Below are 20,377 nucleotides of genomic sequence, written 5' to 3'. Positions count from 1 at the left end.
CAAAATACTTTAATTGTAATGTGTAAATTAAATGTTGTATTTCATTACACATATCATAAAACTTTTAAACATCTTATAATATAAAATTTAGTCTCAAAATTAAATACCAGTAATAATTTTTAAATGTTAAAACAGAACATAAACAATTTTCTTTGAATAATATAAAGATTTTTCAAATATCGTTCTTTTTTGTGTTATTCAAATAATGTTTTAAGAACAATACTCTGAAAAATTATGTTATTATCTATTAATTCTGTCTTATATATTTTTCAATAATATTATTTATCTAATTAATGATTTGAGTTAAATTGTTATCTAATTTTACTCAACAAAAAAATAATTCTCTGTTTATTGTCAATATTGTTTTAACTGTATGTTTTAAAAATGATTAAAAACACAATCAATTAATAAATAAAATGTATATAATTAAAAAGCAATTTTTAAAATCAATTAAAATAACCAAATATTAATGTTTTTTTGTTGTTTTTGTTTAAAGTCTTCTTTTCTAAATTTTATAAAAATGTTATTATACATAACGGTTAGTAACTGTTCAATGACACAATATACTGAACATAAACAAATATATTGTTTTCAACTCAAAAAATTGTCTGTTTTAATGATCTAAATTAATTATGTGGTATTTTATGTTTTAACCTCAAATTACTTGTTTACACATGAAAATACGAAAAGTTTTAATATTTAATCATCCAATCTTGAAAATGTAGATTGATGTTTGAATCAATTGTTTAATTTTTTATTGGAATATTATTATAATGATTATTTTTTGAATGATTTTCAACTATCATTAGGAAATGTTTATATATGTTTTACATATTGATAATTATGAAAGTGTTAATATTAAATCACTTGATAAACACAAGTATGATTTTAATAGATAATATTTTTTTGTGTGTAATCATTTTTAAATAACATGTCACAACATTTAAAAAATAAATACCAACAGAAAAAAGTCGTACAGCAAGAAAATTGTTTTACACTCGTGATTTTAGTATCAAACAAACTAAAAAATCTGGATTGTTTTTTCACTTATAGAATTTGGCTAAACAATCAGGAAAAAAATGGGTTTTGAAAAAATAATAACCCGACTTTATAAAGAAAAATAATATAAAACAACTTGTAAGACTATTTTCTAATGTACGACAATTTTGTGGTGCTCTTTATTATTAAATTTTTATACATGAATACTCATTTTCAAATGTATTTGGATTTAAACAAAAAAATGAATTTGTTTTAACAATTATTGTTAATAATTTGTGTTGCTTAATGAGTTTTTTAATTAAAAAATGGTGTGGTAATAATCAAAACAAAGTATGTCAAAGGTGAATGTTTTTTTAATTTTTTTATATGACAGTGTTTCGAAAAGAACCTAATTCTACAATTCATCATATGTACATTTGTTTCTGTATCGGCGAATAGTAATTAAAAATTAAATCAATGTTTTTTTATATGTAAAATAGTTTCTAATTCAATATGATTACAAAAATATATTTTGAAATAACGCATTATTTAAAGGAAAATATCTTTGTTTGTAACTTATAATAATTATCAACACCATATTATCCAATAAATAGAAGACAAACTTTAATTAAATAGACAATTTAAATAAAGTTTGTCATATATGTACATGTTCTTAAACTGAAAAGCAAATACTTTATTTTAAAAACACAAAACAATTGTTACCATTAAAAACAGAGTATAAAATTTGTTGTTTTACGATCTTAATTGTCTGTAATAAACAACATGATATTTGATAAGACATATAAGTGTTGAATTGATTTTTGATCACTAATAACGATGTTTGTTTTTTGGTATGATATCATTAAAGGAGTTGTTCTTTAAAAACAGTATTTTTCTATTTTTTACACATTTCATTTTTTATTTGACATTTAATTTTTAAAAAGTCTTTAGTTTTTTTTAACCAAAATGATCTTTTTTCCTCTTTGTTTTTTATTCCAATTCTAATTATATTTTTTTCTTTTGCATTTTCCATCGTTTTTTTTCTGCCAAATATTTTCAAATCAACCAACTTACAAAAAAACGGGAAATATTTTTTTTCATTTAAAAAACAATCTTTGGGTATTTTTTCCCGCCTGTTTGCATTAAAAAAAATAAAAACAATTTTTTTCATATAAAATTCTGCAGATTTGGGCTCAATAGCTTATTTTGGGATACCCTGCTTCAAATAACAGACAAATTTGAATTTATACAATTTATTAAAGTAATTACAATATAGAATGTTTTTTGTTTCATTATATATAAAGTAAAAATAAAGAATAATGTGTAAATGTAAACATTTTTTTATTTATATAAATCAAATAAAAAAACGAATTCAATAAAAAACTTGCATGCATACATTCAAGAAATGTTATTATTCATATTAAATTGTTTTATGTGGTATATTTGTTTAATTTGATAAACAAAAAATATCAAAATTTACAGTCGATACTCTATCGGATTGGTATTCTATTGGATTTGGTTTTATATCCAATCAAAACTTGTTCCAATCCGATTTTATAAATATAAAACCCGTATAATTAGTACTTAATAGCGTAATACAATCTTATTTTCTTTTTTACTTTTTTGGTTTTGTGAATAAAAAAAACTAACTTAATAGTATTGAAATCAAGAATTTGGCAATCTATATAAACGAGTAATTTTTTGGTGATAAATGCATTTGATTTGTCAAAATCGTAAAACCAAAATTATAACAATAAAATATAATAATTGCAAAGAACAGATTTATTATAATAATAATATAAAACTTGGTGTACAACTTAGTGTTCACTAATAAGTTGAACACAAGTTTTTATTAAAATAATCACAATTATTACATATTACAGAATAAGCATTTAAACCACAATTATATCTATTCGCAATTTCTAATATAGTCAGTCTTTTAACGTCATCTGGTGGACATAAAATAGCTTTAATTTTGTCAAAACATTAAGCATTAAGTAAAAAGTGAAAAAAACAAAACGATTGAGATGGATTTTAAAGACGGCTTTCCAAAATATGCCAATATTTATGTTTCAAAAGGTACCAGATAACGTTTAAAGACAGACTGTATCTGTTTTTTATCTGCTTAATATCGAGAATTTTTTTGATTTAAGATATTAAGTATTGTAATAGATACTACAATAATAAATCCATTATGTGTTTATGTGTTTTTAACATACAAATTAAAATATGAATAATGACAAATAAATTCATATGTTTACACTTGTCTCTTATTATTGTTCTGTTAAAATATTCATTTTACGTTTTTAAATTATGTTTTTGTCAAAAGAAATGAATAATGCCAAAAAATATAAAAATTAAAAATAAAATTTTCTTTTTATTTTCCAATCCTTGGGAAAAACCATTTTCCCATCATTCCAATCCGATAGAGTATCGACTGTATAACACTTTGAAAATCGCCAAAAAGAACTCTTCCGTCTGCTGTATTTCAAAGAAATTTTTCAGCCAAGTTTAATCAATGGCAAAACAGTAATGTGGTATATAAGTTTTAAGCGTTGATGCACTCGCCATTTCCTTGATACTTTTTTCAATGTGTTCTTTTATGGGATTCTGTTTCATAATACCAATAAGTGTTGAAACCCCTCATTTTCTACCAACCATTTGAGTACATCCATCACTTGTGCAAAACACATACTTTACAAGTGAAGCATAAAAAAAGTTTGGTGCGTCCAGTACCCATTTTGTGATATTCTCTGCCGTCATTCTTTCGAATATTTCACTTAAAACAAGCTTCTTTTGAGTTACAACAAAATCGTCAAAACTAAATCTACAGATAAGATTAACAATTTTTAGTACCATTTTTTGTGTGTCGTATTTATAGCAATCCCATAGCAAACACATTTTTTAACATTTGAACAATTTATTTTTTGTCTTCTTTTTTTACATAGTCACAACCTTGATATTTTTGTGTGGATAATATGAATTTTTGGAAAAGTGTGTCAATGTTTTGATGTTTTGCAACTAACATTGAAAAAAGTTGACATTTTATTGAATTTTACTATTTATAACATATAATAAAATAATATTATATTAGTTGTGTAATTATATAGTTGGTTGGCGTTCTCACTTTATAACCTTTTGTTGAGAATTATATGTATACGAGATATATTTACAAAGTAATATTATTTAACTATCGTTTTAATTATTTTGGTTTAAATTTACTCAAAAAACCGAATGTATTTAAACAACATTACTAGAGTGATTCGGAAACCGTTGTCACGTCGCCAACTTTGTCCTGGGCTTTTTGGTCAATGAAAATTGGAAAATATCGGGATAATATTCGAATTATATATCGAATTATATATTTACATTGCGCCTGATGTGTTGAAACAATAAAAATATAAAAAGACGGTTGATGTGTTTTCATTTGGAATTACCACGTGTGAGTGTTTTGAATGGGTAGATGTCTATAACAGAGAATCTTTATATTTTCTTTGGAAAATAGCAGAGTTTGTCGCTGAAATATTAAAATTAAACAATTTCAAGAAACCACAATATTTTAATAATTTACAATTGAATTGTCGTTTTAACAAATATAATATTGTTTAAAAATAAATACATAACTTAATTTAATAGTAGTAAATAAAACAAAAAACTTTTTCTAATTAATTAAAGTTTGAATTAGATAACAAAACTAAAATTTGATTAGAATTGTCAAAAAAAACAATGAATATAACCCCCAAAATATCACAAAATATATTGCACATATATTCAAAAAAATATGATGTGAAAACCACTTTTTAACAGCCAATATTTCATTACAAAAATTGGTCTTTTTTTGTAACCCAAAGTAATTAAAAAAATTTGAGAATATGATATGTTTGCATTATTTATTAACATTTTTAAATGCAATTAAAATAAAATGTAAATTTTGTTACTTGGTGTTCTCTTAATCTTATTGTTTCTATGCGAACATCTATATAAAGTCATTAATTAAACCGTGCAACTTTGACGTGTCAGTGCAACTTTGTTTTTAGTATAATTATAAAAAAAAATAATTATATAATTTTATGAAACAAAACAAGAAAACACAAACAAATTTCTTTAAAACTATTACTCTAATTAAAATACCATAACTAAACTATAACTTAAGTTGCACATTTTTCTAAATTAGTTTTTTGGGTTGCACCATTTAACTGCCTTTTGTTTACCGTAATTTTGCAGCGAGAGAGTCTTTGAATCACACGAATTGGCTTTTCTCATTATTTTCTTTTTTATAAACGAGATGTTTAACATCTGCGCCATCCACAATCGATATACAAAACTGTTTTATTCGTTTGGTATAACAATTGTAATTCTTGAATTCCAATGTTTTTTATTAGAACAAGCAGTTGAACTTATCATTTAAATATCGAGTTATATTTTATGTTGATTTATAACTTGATTCTACTTTTTGTTATTGTTTTCGTTATTGTTGAAAAATAGAGTTTCCCTTTTGTTGTGAGTAAAAAACAAAGAAAAAATAAAGTTGCACACTTGTTCGGAATGACTTTACGATAAAATTTAGTAATATTTAAACAAGTCTGCAAATCACATTCCAAACAAATTCTCTTCATTGTAACAATCAAAAACACTTATTTGAAAAACATCAAATATTTCGTGTGATGTTTTAACATTAAATTTTTATTATAATTATTATTAATTATAATATTAAATATTATTATAATTACTATTGTGGTAATAATTGAGATTATAATTTTTACTTATAAAATAAACACATAAACATTATTTTCATAAAATAAATACGTTCGAATACTGTATATTAATTAATTGTTTTATAAAACTCTTCAAGTTTTTGAGTGACATTATTAATTTCAAGTCTCTTTTTGGGGTTATGTTCCCAACTTTGTTGGATAAGAATGCTAAGTTCCTCTGGTACCGATGTTGGTATTTGCAGTCGTTTTCCGCTCGATGTGAAATCTGCTATACTCCATGCGTGTTTGAATTGTACATCCGTATTTTTGAATGCAAAGTCCCATGTGAATGCCTCATACATAGTCATCGCAAATGAATAGACATCAGCTGGCTTTTTATATTTCTCTCTTTCAAGTACTTCAGGTGCCATGAACTTTGGTGTTCCAATTCCTTTTGTGAATGTCATGTTAGTCGTCAACATGTTGACATTTCGTGATGACCCAAAATCAGTCAATTTTGCTGACACGTTCATTGAATTGTCTATGCAAAACACCAAGAAGTTGTCTGGTTTGATGTCTCTGTGTAAAATGTTATTTTCATGTAAATATGAAATGCCTTTTGATGCGTCTAACATCAACTTGACTCGCACTGCAAATCGTGGCATCTCTTGTGTCGTCTTTTTAATCAAGTCGTTCAAACTTCCATATTGAGCAAATTCGGTGACCATACACACTTTACTTGGTATAGAAACAGCGCCATAGAAGTGGACGATATACTCACTTCGGAATTTGTCCAACATTGATACTTCATTCTCAAATTCTTCCATCGACCCTTTGTTGTCTCCAACTTCTTTCAACTTTTTAATAGCAACAACATTTCCTCTGTAAGTCCCTTTGTAGACAATTCCAAACGAACCTTCGCCAAGTTTCTTGTCTTCTTTCAACTCGTCGTAATCCAATTTCGTCGAGTTTTCAGTGTTTAATATGATTGGTATCGACAGCGTGGTGGTCTCACTGTTTAATATGTCCATGGTGACTATCATCATCTCGTCGTGTAATTTCATAGTGCAGTGTGGCGTCACAAATATTTCAAATTCACACGCCTCGCCTTTCTTCAAAGTCACCAATTGCGGCTCTGTGCGAATTGAGTATTTGTCGCAGCCACCACGTGTTGTGATTTGGACTTTCAAAATGCCTTTGCCTTTGTTGCCAACACAGAGGAGTTCACGCGACTCTTTTTCAACGGGAATGACTTCACTGGTGTCATCAAATGTCAGCGATTTTTTGTTGGTTAAAATGTTGTCATTTAACACACTCATTGCGATGTTTGAACGACTCATCTCAAAGACACAAACATTCTCCATTTTCTTTGTTTCTTTGCGCTTTTGTAATACGACTATTATAATTACTATAATACTAATGATAATGAGTACTATAATGAACACGGAGACGATTGGAATGCCAACTACAACGCCGTAATTTGTTGTGTGAATGCAACTCAACATGTCGTCACTCAACTTGTAGTTGTCATCACATTTTGAACATTTGTTGTTGGCAGAATCAACACAGTTCTCGATGGCTGTGTAGTGTGAACAGACACCTGACACAAGTACATTGTCTTTCACACAGTCAGTGCACTCATCGATACCATTGCATTGTGTACACGTGTCTTGACACTTCACACACAAATTGTTGGAAAGATAGTGTCCACCTTCGCATAGCACACAACCAGCTGTTGTTTTGTTAGCACACGAAGTCAACTCGCTTTGTGGCGAACACAATTTGGTGACATTTGATGACGTACGATAAAATGCCTCATTGCACACAACACAGTTCCCTTCGTTTGTGCACGACTTGCACGAATCATCGCAACTAATACACGTTGACCCATCAGATGACCGCAGGTACCCCTCCTTGCAGACTACACACCCGCGATATGTTGACATCAACACGTCACACACACTGACAAGGTCGTTTATTTCGGTGCAAACGCCGTTGCTGTTTGCATACGAGTAGTCGTCACACTTTGTGCAGAATGTTTGATTTGAACAGTAGACACAGGGGTACTCACACTTCACACACATCCGGTCTGCGAGGTAATACCCACTCAAACACCTCAGACACCCCTTTGTGGTGCTCACTTCACAGTGGCTGTCTGTCTGTGTGTCTTCGTTTTTAGTTGTTTGTTTGGTGGTCTCATTTGGAAGTGTTTGTGGCACACACAAAATTCCATCAAAGTTGTAATCGGACTCACACTCGACACATTTGGTGTTGAGTGACGAGACAACATCGCAATAAGACAACGCACCAGTTTTATCTTTGCAGCCATCAACGTCTTTGTAATAACCACTCTCACATGTGACACACACTTTGTCAAATGAACTGCAATGAATTGACTGGGTGTCTGTGCACACACCGTCAACGTTGATGGTGTTGTCACACACAATGCAAATATCTCCATTTTGGTTGTCACAATTTGGATTGTTTTGTGAACACATACCATGTGAGATGTGTTGTTTTGCATCACACTTGATACAATCACCATACGACATTACTATACACATCGCATTAGTTGTACACACACCATCTATCAACAATTTGTTTTCTTTACATTTCAAAATAGTGATAACTCCATTTGAAACGACACACACTTCACTCTCACACCGTTCAACGGTGTTGTTGTTTGTTGTGTGATATCCACTCACTGCCAAGTAACAATACTCGTTGTGTGATATTCCACAATTTTGTTTTGCTTTGCCACACAACACGTCATCAACACAATACAAACACTCGGTGCCACTTTCTCTGTTGATTTCATATTTACAATTTGTGTTAACAACACAGTTATTATTCGATGTGATCACATCTGAAACACATTTGTCGCAGCCGTGTTGCGAGTATGTCTCACACTTCTCATTCATTTCATTACAAACTCCGTTTAACAGCATCGTTGTATCACACAAGTAACACGTTGTATCGATTTGGTTGATGCACCCAACCATGTTGGTGTGTGATTGGTGATCATCTATGTTGAAGTATGTTGTAGTTGTGTATCCCAAATTGCACGCCTTCAAGTCAATTGAAGTGACGTATGGCGCAAAACATGTGGTGCAAATGTGTTGATTATTGACATAGTCTGCAATCTGACACTTTGGGATGACATTGTACGAGTAGTTGCACATCGTTTCTGTGACTTTGACCATCCCAACTTCACATGCAACACAACTGGTGCCAGTTGATATCATATTGCCCGCACACGACAGACACAGTTTCGTTGTTTTTGAACACGTCAGACAGTCGTTGTGGATATCACCACATGGTTGACAGTCGACACTTTCATTCAAATAAAATCCATCTTCACATGATACACAAATACCATCTGATGTCTCGTCTGTGCATAAATCGCAGTATCCAGATGGAGCACACGACACACAGCTGTTGTCAACTCTCTTGTTGCCGACTTCGCACGATGTGCATGCACCACTTTTTCTGTCACACTTTTTACATTCAGTTGAACACTGTTGGCACTGCAAAACGCCGCCTTCTGAGTATGTGAGGTCGCCACACAACGTACACACTCCATTGTAAAAGCCATATCCAGCAGCACATGTGAGACATTTACCATCTGTTGCATTGCAACTTGCACACGACGAGTCACACAACTTGCATGTGGTTTGTCCAACAACATCTTGGTACGCCATCTCACCACAACTCTGACACACAGAACTCATGTAGTAAGTCCCCTTTGGACATATGGCACACTTTCCAGATGCAAGACCATACCCAATCACACAATTGACACAATACCCATTCGTCGCATCACACCCATCACATTTACTGTCACATTGCTGACAAGATGGTGAACCAGCAGTTGAGTATGTCATTTCTCCACAACTTTTACACTCAGAATAGCCTTCACCAGCATAAGTACCCGCCTTGCATGTGTCACAATTGTTTGTTGTTTGATTTGCCATTGTTCCTGAATTGCACAGTGAACACACTCCATTCAAATAAACAGCACCACTCACACAGGCTACACACTTGCCACTTGTTCTTTCACATGGCCCTTGACACAAAACATTACACGTTTTGCAACTTGTTGATCCTGTTGTGCTGGCATAAGTCCCATCTGCACATGTAGAACATTGCAAACTTTTTGGTGATGATGAGTACATCCCAAATGAACACTTCTCACATTTATTTGCAACACTGTATGTACCAGCACTGCAAACAGAACATGTATTTGTTGTAATTCCCATACCCGACTCACACGACGTGCAATACCCATTTGTCTTATCACAATTCAAACACGTCGAACTGCAACTTTTGCACGTTGTGCTTCCCGCCAACGAGTATTGCATGTCGGGACACGTTACACAACTTCCACCACTTTGGTACGTGCCAGCCGAGCATGTGTCACACATTTTACCATTCATAAAATATCCGTCATAACAAGATAAACAATTTCCATTTGTTTGGTCGCACGTTTTGCAACTTGTAGAACACTTTATACACCCACTTGAACCACCGAGTGAGTAATAGCCAGTTGCACACTTTGAACACAACGAAGTTCCACCACTCGAATAATACGATGCGGGACACATCGAACAGTTCTTATTTGACGAATCGTACGAATAGCCAACATTACATGAAGTGCACTCCCCCGTCGTTATTGAACACGCTTTACAACTCGTGGAAACGCATTGTACACACGTCGAACTTCCAGTTGTCGAATAAAACCCATCCGCACACGTTTTACACGACGAACTTGCTTGTTCATCTGCATAAGTTCCTGCTCTACAATCAGTACAATAAGCACTTCCGCTGCTCGAATATGTTCCTCGACCACACGTCACACATTTTGTTGATGACGTTGGGTATTCAGAGCGTGTTCCTGCAGCACACGTTGTGCATTTTGCACTGCCAAGAGATACCGAATAATACCCACCAGTACACCCAGTGCATGTAACTGCTCCATTATCCGAATAATACCCAGCATTACATGGTTTACAAGATGCTGCTCCAGTACTACTTGAATATGTTCCAGCAGTACATTGTGTACAACTTGTCGATCCCGAAGAAGAATAAGTTCCAGCAAAACAAGTTGAGCATGTAGAAGCTCCATTTGATGACGAAAAGGTACCAGCATTACAATTTGTGCATTTGGAAGACCCGGATAATGAATATGTACCAGCTGAACAAACGATACACGTAGAAGCTCCAGTACCAGAATAATAACCCGCACTACATTTTGTACATGAAGAATCACCAGTACCAGAATACGTTCCCGCTGCACAATTTGAACATGAAGTAGACCCAGTACCCGAAGCGTATTTACCAGCAGAACACTTTGTACACGATGATGACCCGTAGCTTGACGCAAAATATCCAGGAGAACACTTTGTACATGATGAAGCACCAGAGCCTGAATACGAGCCAGAGGGACATGAAGTACACGATATCGTTGTACCACCCGAGGAATAAGTACCCGCTCGACAAGAATAACAAGTTGTTCCAGAAAGATATTGCCCACTACTACATGATGTCGCGGCATTGGTTTTAGTTGTTAATAAAATTAACAGCAAAGTGTTGGTCACAAAACAAAGCATGCTCTTTGTTAAATGAAATAAAAGTTTCATGTTTTTTAAACATAAAAAAATATTCGGTTTTTTATTTTTGTGTTTCAAATCATATAAAAAAAATTCCAATTGTTTTTTTTATAAATATAATTATAGTATTTATTTATAATTTTGTATATATTTATTAATTTTTGAAAACAAACAGGTTTTTGTATTTTTTTATTTTATACTATATTTTATGTTAAAATATATTTAATAAAAAGTTTAGAATTATTTAAACCTAAATTTTTTTATCATGAAATATTTGACTAACAAACAAAATTTTATTATAAATACAATAAAAATTGGCAAATATATTTGTTTATATAATAATTTTGTATTTGTAATATTTTTTTCTGTGCTAGGTAAATAAATAACTGTGATAATATTGTATTAAATATTAAAAAAAATTTAAACTATTAAATTTTAAGATTAATAGTGGTAAATATGTAGTTATATATATATAAATAAAAAGTTATTAATAAATCATAATTCTTTAAAAAGACAAGACTCAAAAATTATGTTTGTTTTATTGTTGAAAATAGTTTATATACCAATTATAGGTTATTTTATTTTGATTAATTAATAAATCAATCATCACATTACAATAAAACGTGTGTTTTCTGACTTTTTTGAGTAATTATTTTTTAAATAATATTGATGCACAGATAGCGTAATTATTTAGTGTGATATAAATATTTAGATCAGACTTTATTTTATTAAAGGATGTGGTTTTGTTCAAATACCAAACATTATACCAAAATAAAGTAAAAATAGTTATCATTAAAACTTAACACTTTAAAGCTTCCTTTTTTCAATTTATATATGAAATTTTTTAAAAAAGAAAAAACTCGTTTGAGCTCCTTTGTGGATTTATATCCTTGTGATTTTAGTTAAATTAATATTCAAATGATAACAAAAATCACTAAGATATTCGAATTATTGTTGTTTTGTACCATCTCCAAGTGTTTCATTAGTTAAGCAATTTGCCAAGACGACGAATGTTTGTAATAAGCGTTTTGTCGCCACTCGAAGTGACATTTCATTGATATGATTCACACAAATTCGTAGCGTGTTATTATCGTAAATATACATACTAGCAATTAAAAAATAATACGTCTGTTTTTTCTAACAAGATTAACCTTAACAACCGTCGCTAAAATAAAAATTTTCATCATAATATTCAACGTTAAACATATTACTCAATTATGTATTGACTTAAAATAACTAAAAAAACAACACAAACTGTTATTCTTTGAACTTTTGTTATATATGATCAGCGGAGTCATACTTTACTTCAAGGACTCGATTAGATATTATCGTTTTGAATTTTGGAAATTATTTAATAAAATTGTAATAAATAATATATCTGTTTTAATAGTTCGGCGTAATAGTATGTTGTGTTTTAATTAAAAAAATTCTGGGAAAAAATACACAATAAACTCCAACGTGTTAAAAATTTAATTTTATTATCTTTAGTAAAGACAATTATTAAAATTTTTTAAATAGTTTTTTGTTTGACTTAAATTTAAACATGAAGAAACATTATCAAATTATGGATTTTTAGTTAAACCACACTTTTAACATAAAAATATTTTTAATAATAATATTACAGTAGAAAGCGTTTTAGTTTCTTAAAAAATCTGTTTAAATTCTTTATAATTCAGTTTATTTCTTTGTCTTTTTTTAAAAATTCCAGTTTCAGCTTTTTAAATTCCATTCATTCTTTTTATATTTCCATTTGTGTTTTTAACAATTCCTTTTATTTCATCAATTTCCCACATTTTCAGTACAATTACACTCATTTTTGTCATTTCTTTCTATTTCACAAACTTTCTCAAGTGTATTTTTAAAGTTTCTTGTCTCTCAATTTTATTTCTTTTCGTTTCAAAAAATCGAAAAAGATCCAATTACAACAAAGATATAATATTTAAACAAATTAATAATTACAAATTCATATGGCTCTTGAATATATTGATGCCAGAGAACCAGTTGTACGATCTCGGTACATCGAAAACTCTCCTGAACCAAGGGAAGGCACTGTCGCAAATGTGGAACCAACACATCCATTTATACCACCTCTCCAACTTACACACCAAAGAGGAAGACCAAGAACAAGCACCAGAATGACTACTGAAAAGCGACCATATGTGAGGGTCTCTCTTAGTGCCAAAAGAAAATTAATATCCGAATTTAGAATACATGGAGATGACGAGAGCCCAACGTATTATTCAACTACTGTTGGGATCAATATTGTTAACGTCAACAAACTACTTAGTCTACTCAGGAAAGGCAAATCAATTCTTCCAGAGAATCACTTTAAAAGAAAGTCTAGAGTTGAGCCATTTCAAAAATTAGTCACAAAAGTTTATGAATACGACCCAACACTATCAATAACTAAAGTCAGAAGTGTGGCTCGAACTGCAATGGAAATAGAGAATACCACAAGTATTGAACAAGTCGAAGACATTAATGAAGAAACAATTTCGGGTATTTTAAATAACACAGCGAATATACCACAAAGAGGAAAAGAAGAAACCCGCCTTTTAAATGATTTCGTTCAACACGCCCTCCCATCCACTTCAGCTTTTCTGCGATTTATCAGAGGAGACTCAGGAGATGAAAACACCAGAACAATCCCAGTTCTGAGCTTCAAAAGAGAAACGAGGAGAGGTGTTGTTGCTAATACAGAGGAGAACAAAACAAAACGAATTGAGGCAATTGAGAGATTATATGGCTATATTAGAGAAGGCTACAGTTGGGTCTGTGTTGACGAAACTTCATGGCGTGTGTGTTGCACTTCGAAGTATGGGTGGAGTGAGAGAGGCAAAAAATGCTTCATAACAAAAGCTAAAGGAGGGCTAAGACTGTCCAGTGTAAGTGCTATCGACATTCAAGGGACTTCTTATTGTAATATTGTGGCTGGAAAAAACGACAAAGAAATGTTCCAGGCTTATATGAAGAAACTCATCCATCACTATGATCAACTTAACATCCGGGTCGTGTTTTGGATGGACAATTGCAGCATTCATCGGGATTTGGAAGAATTGTTAGAGGGGACACAACACACGATTGTTTTTAATGCAGCATATAGCCCGGAGTTAAATCCAATTGAAAACGTTTTTGGATTTTGGAAAGCGAGATGTGAGAGGGATATCAGACTGTGGTCTTCTCTTGAAGAACTTCTTAACAAAATATCACTTTCGTTTCAGAGTATACTCCCAAATGAAGTAATTGGAACAATGGAACGCTGCAGGACAGAAATATGGAGTAAAGCTTTCGCCAGAGATAATCTTTAATTGACTCGTTCGGTCGTAATTTTTTGAAACGAAAAGAAATAAAATTGAGAGACAAGAAACTTTAAAAATACACTTGAGAAAGTTTGTGAAATAGAAAGAAATGACAAAAATGAGTGTAATTGTACTGAAAATGTGGGAAATTGATGAAATAAAAGGAATTGTTAAAAACACAAATGGAAATATAAAAAGAATGAATGGAATTTAAAAAGCTGAAACTGGAATTTTTAAAAAAAGACAAAGAAATAAACTGAATTATAAAGAATTAAAACAGATTTTTTAAGAAACTAAAACGCTTTCTACTGTAATACATTTATTTTTAAAGTAAATAAGCCATCAACACGAATAGATTCACCTTGATAGCTTTAATTTATAATCAGAATATATAACAAAAATATTATATTTTTAATATTTTTTATAATAACATATAAAAAATAAACAAGATACTTATTGAGTCACCAGTTGTGGAGCTATTTGTGGTTGTGTGTTCATTTCTTGTTGACCTTGCATTTGTTGATTAGTTTGTAGCGGTACTGCCCCGTATTGTCCGTTTTGGTTGTTCATACTAATTCCCTGATCCATGACACTTTGTTGTTGTTGCATTTGAATATCAGTTGGTTGGTATTGTGAATATGAATTTGGTGGAGGACACGTATATCCCATAGTTGGATTCATTTGTACCATCTGCTGTTGACCACTGTAATAGCCTGGCGGGTTTTGAACAGGTGGTGGGTACGTATTAGATGTCGGTGGGTTCATGGTTTGGCCACAAGTACTTGTTTCACTCATTTTAATTTCCGGCTCGGGTGGTGTCATAGCTGGGGGGTCAGCAGGTGGCGGTGTTTTAGACTTTTTGCTTTTACAACAGTCACAGTCGCAATCACAACAACAATCGCAACAATCCTTGCAGTCAGACTTTTTACAATCGCATGACTTTAAGGATCCACAACACTCAAAACAAGCAACACAACATTCACAAATACCAACGCACAATTCACAAATATCACATATTGACATTTGTGGATGATTATTGGATTTTTCGGTTCATTCGATTTCGGTTTTTATTTGCAATTTAAATTCCTCTTTTATTTTTAATTCGATTTTTATTCAAATGTTTGTAAAATGTTATTTAATTATTTGATGCGATTTTTGGTCATTTGTAATTAGTTTTTTAATTGTATTTGCTTCGGCATTTCTTTTATGTTAGATAACACCAAAGAGTGATATACTATTTAAATACTTTTATATATTAACGACCACCACTTTGTGTAAACAGTTTAAAAAACAAATTATTTTTCAAAAATAATATAACATTTGTAATAATATTTTATAGTTGCATTATTAAAAACAATAATGGTCAAATGTTATTGTAATGTTTGAGAGGAACATACACAAAATTTGAAATTTTAACGTATAACTACAAAAATTGTATATGGTTTTATTAACAATTTCATTAATAATTTGATTAGTTAATATCACAAATAATTTATTAAAAATAATATGTTATAATTAAAATGTTATTCAAATTGTAATTTTTTTTATTTTCAAAAAGTGTTATTTATTTGAAATAAACAGCGTTAATACCAGACTCGATCAAAAAAAAACAAATTGTTGCATGTTTTCAATGTGATTTGTGTGTTTGTTTTCTAATCGTATGCATTTTTGTTCAAAGTTTTTCAATGTGATATATTTGAATTGTTAAAATAACTAAATACTTAATAATAATTATTTGTTATCAATACAAACAATTTAAATTTGTAATAGTAACTTCAACTAATTTTTATATAACGACAAATTATTACAATTAACAATATTTCAAAAGATCGACAAACAATATTAAAAAATAACATAAAAAATCTTGTTTTTAATAAGTAATTCAAAAACGGTTATTCAAAAAATGCAAAAGCTCGGTCTTCTTAGTTTTGAAATATTTTATTAGCATCATGTATTGTATTGGACTGGAGTGCGTTTGTAAAAAGTTTTACAATAATCCAATAAAATTTCATTACAACACAATTCCACTAACTCAAACAATCATTATCTATTTTTACATATTGGGACACTCATTTTATAGCACTGTTGAATATTTCTAATTACAAATTACATCATAAAATGATCATTTTTATAACCATTGAAATGTATTTTTGTGTCCCATTTCATACAATTTTAAATACAAAACGTCGAAAATCAACATTTTGTTTCCGAAAACATGACATATACAAAATATGGAAACACTCCTCCAAACAATGTAAACTCTTTTGAAAATTGCATCTTTAAGGGGGGCATAACACTCTCTAATATTACCATTCACCAACAAATGACGTCTTTACGTGACAACTTTTTTAGTTGTTGCACCAACTCGAATTTGTGATATTGTAGAACGTCAAAAGAATCAAACTGATTGTTTAACCAATGTGTATTCTTTTCAATAGTATTACCTTCAAAGCTATAATAATCTAGGAAAGGGCTTTTTACTGCTGTCATAACCTCTATTATATCACTGTATCAAATAGTGTTACAAATTTGGTTCTTAAAAAATCATGTTTTGAATAGGACATAATAATTTTAAGCAAAAATCTGAAGAAAATATAATTAAATACAAAGCAATTGGAGAATCTGTGTTTGCTGTAAAAATAAAAGAAATAAAAATACATCAAGGAGAACAAGAATTAATATTTTTTAATGTCTTTAATTGAGTAGAGTTGAATTAAATAACAATATTAAAAGACTGGGCGATAAGTGTTTTGATTTTTAGGCAAGGTTGTATGCATTTGAACTTCCAGGGTCACTCACTTATATTGAGAATTTAAACATATTTATTTTATAAATGGAGATATTGATTGGTAAAAACTTTGTTATTTGATAATTATTTTTTTAACAGAGCTGTTTTATAATAATGTGATACAGTAAAACCTCCCAAAAGCGGTACCTCTGGAGAGCGGGTTCTCTCAAGAGCGGGCATTTTTTAGACTGAAACTATAAATAGAGTTCTCTATCGAATGGTAATTAAAATTTGATTGGATAAAAATGCCCGCTCTTGAGAGAACAAAATTACCACACATGACCGCTCTTGGGAGGTTTTACTGTAGTTACATTTTAATTTTTCTGTTTTTTGGATTCAAAAAGGTTTTTTATTTTAAATACAAGCCGGTTAGAAAAATGTATAATATATACAGAAAAGGTTAAAACCGCTTACGTTTTTTTACCGCTATTAATCATTTTAATAGTTCCAAATAATAACATTATAATTAAAAGTATGATACAAATTAACACCTCGAACAGAAAAGTCTCTATAAAGCATTTCAGTTTTCATGGTAAACATTGACATACATCGAATTATATTAATAATAATTAAATCTACAAAATCAAATCTAAGCAATTAAGAAAACAAAACCAAGTTTTTTATACCCTTGTAATATGAATAATTACATTTTTATATTTGTTTTTCTGAAGAAGGGGGTTTCTTAAAAATACAAATATTTAGCCAAACAAATTATAAAGATTGATTTATTGATAACTTACATTTTCAGTTTAGATTTAAAATACCTGCTTTCAAATAAACAAAAAATCAACAATTCTTAAATTTTTAAATTTTTAAATTTTTAAATTTTTAAATTTTTAAATTTTTAAATTTTTAAATTTTTAAATGTTTAAATTTTTAAATTTTTAAATGTTTAAATGTATTAATGAATTTCTAATTTTATCAAAATAATATAAAATAAATAGGTATTTTTAATTTCATTTAATTAAAAATAACATTTGAAAAACTTTTAAAACAAATCCAACATTTCCAACAATTTCTATATATACAAAACAGTTTATTCACGAGTCGAGTAAATTTGAATGATTTCTTTTTGTATTTTAATTGTTATGAACACAAGATTATATTATATAAAGGTACCCAAACTTTGGATTCACATTCAATGATATCATTCTTTATGTTTATAGCCGCAACATTGTCAGTTTATCCTGACAACATCACATTTCCTGCTTACTACTGGCATTTCAAAATCGGGATAAAAGGCACATATGGAACCGAAAGAAACCAAGGGTATGAACTTAATGTTCCAAGTAATATTGGCACAAAATGTTTAACTGTCACAACAGGCGTCTCTATGATGATGCAAGGTAAAGAATTGAGTATATATGACAATTCAGAATGTGATCTATATAGAAAAACATATATGAACCAAGAAGCAATATGGAAAAATTGTGGGATATGTAATGGGTTTGGTGTGCTTGGATACGGGTTTTCTGCCAATTATGTGTTGGATATACCCACACCGATAATAGGACAAATACTTGCAGATACCGACAAACCAAATTGTCCCACTGGTAATTATGTCACAAATTATATTCGCGCGACTACAACTGATTTACTTTATAACTATATGTTTGGTGGTGCCAATAATGTTTTGAACTTTGGATTTAGAATAAATCAGACCGATAAAAGTCATATAAGAGGCGAATGGCTTGACAAATTACCTACTGACAAAACTGCTCAAGTGTTATACAGCATCGAAGATAAAAAATGTACCAACATCGGTAATCACTGGATAAAAATTCAATTGGATACATTTGATATTAATAATTGTGAAATTGTGATCAAACCTGGAGAATGTTACAAGAAAAGAAATGAAGTAACTCCTCCCAAACCAGAAAAGTCTGAAGACTCTGAAGATTATTCAAAACAACCAAATTCAGAAGAAGAAATTAACACAAATTCAGTAGTGCCGATATTAGGTGTCGTATTTGCAATTGCAATTATATTTTTCATCTAATTAATTTCATTGGTTCATTTATTAATCTAAATTCAAAAATAATCATATATTCAATTGTTGTTGTTTATAAAATTAATTAATTTAAACACATTATATTTTATAAAAAAACAACATTTTACTTTATTTATAAATAAACATAATTTTTAAATTTTTGGTATTTTTTAAATAATAATTTAAATTATATTAAACAACGTTTTATTTTCTTCAAACAACAATAATGCTTATAGCATAAAAACTAAATAAAACAATAACACTTTTTTTGCTTGACAGGGCATGTTACATTATTCAATTTAGTCAATTTTAATTGCTATTTTCAAATAAAAATGTCACATTTTATATAGTCATATAATCGGAAATGATATTTCAAAAAGGTTTTTAAAAACATTTATCATTTGCAATTTTTATTTTGAATCTATAAAAAATCCCTTATCATATTGTTAAAAAAAATCTGATTATGTTATTACAAACTTTGCTGGTAATAATAAAAAACATACAGATCGAGTATTTACGCGGTGCCAGAATTTTTTTCAAGAATTTTATTAAGTTTGGCACCCATTTTCATATTAAAAAAATATCAAGAAAAAAACAAAAAATAAACCCGAATTTATACATCAATAAATCCTCTAATTTCTTGGCACCGATTAAATACTACATCTGTATGTGACTTTAATTAATGTTTTAGTTGTGGAAGTAAACGCAAAAATTGGAAAATTGAAAGTTGAAAGCGCCATAGAAGTCAAACAAACATTCTGTTTTAAAATGATAAAATTGAACAACAATAATTCATAAATATCGTTTTCACAAAGTGATATGAATACCGTTAATTATTAATTAAAAAAGCAAATAAATATTAATAAATGTTTATTGTATAGAACAGTTTATTTTGAATCAAATTTGACAAAAAAATGATGACTGTAATGAAGTTTAAGTTATTAAAAAATGCATAACTTCATGTGTACTTAATAAAAATATGAACATAAACAACATAAACATATGTAATATATACAAGT

General features: G+C 29.7%; 3 protein-coding genes across 3 annotated transcripts; 1 reads left to right on the top strand and 2 right to left on the bottom strand.

Annotated features, from left to right (window-relative positions):
• Positions 1–5,800: 5,800 nt before the first annotated feature.
• Positions 5,801–11,311, bottom strand: EIN_104540 (protein serine/threonine kinase, putative; the record flags this gene model as incomplete). Its single annotated transcript, XM_004255464.1, has 1 exon — positions 5,801–11,311. One exon carries the CDS (start codon positions 11,309–11,311, stop codon positions 5,801–5,803), a length of 5,511 nt encoding a protein of 1,836 aa, XP_004255512.1.
• Positions 11,312–15,033: 3,722 nt separating this feature from the next.
• EIN_104530 (hypothetical protein) lies at positions 15,034–15,603 on the bottom strand (the record flags this gene model as incomplete). Its single annotated transcript, XM_004255463.1, has 1 exon — positions 15,034–15,603. The coding sequence occupies one exon, from the start codon at positions 15,601–15,603 to the stop codon at positions 15,034–15,036; it is 570 nt and encodes a 189-aa protein (XP_004255511.1).
• Positions 15,604–18,509: 2,906 nt separating this feature from the next.
• On the top strand, positions 18,510–19,367 carry EIN_104520 (hypothetical protein; the record flags this gene model as incomplete). Its single annotated transcript, XM_004255462.1, has 1 exon — positions 18,510–19,367. The coding sequence occupies one exon, from the start codon at positions 18,510–18,512 to the stop codon at positions 19,365–19,367; it is 858 nt and encodes a 285-aa protein (XP_004255510.1).
• Between the last annotated feature and the right edge of the window lie 1,010 nt (positions 19,368–20,377).

The sequence above is a fragment of the Entamoeba invadens genome (genome assembly GCF_000330505.1).
Source record: "Entamoeba invadens IP1 unplaced genomic scaffold scaff_1105074726611, whole genome shotgun sequence".
NCBI classification, from domain to species: domain Eukaryota; phylum Evosea; order Mastigamoebida; family Endamoebidae; genus Entamoeba; species Entamoeba invadens.
The sequence above is the reverse complement of the archived record's forward strand: the minus strand, read 5'-3'. Positions and strand labels throughout refer to the sequence as shown.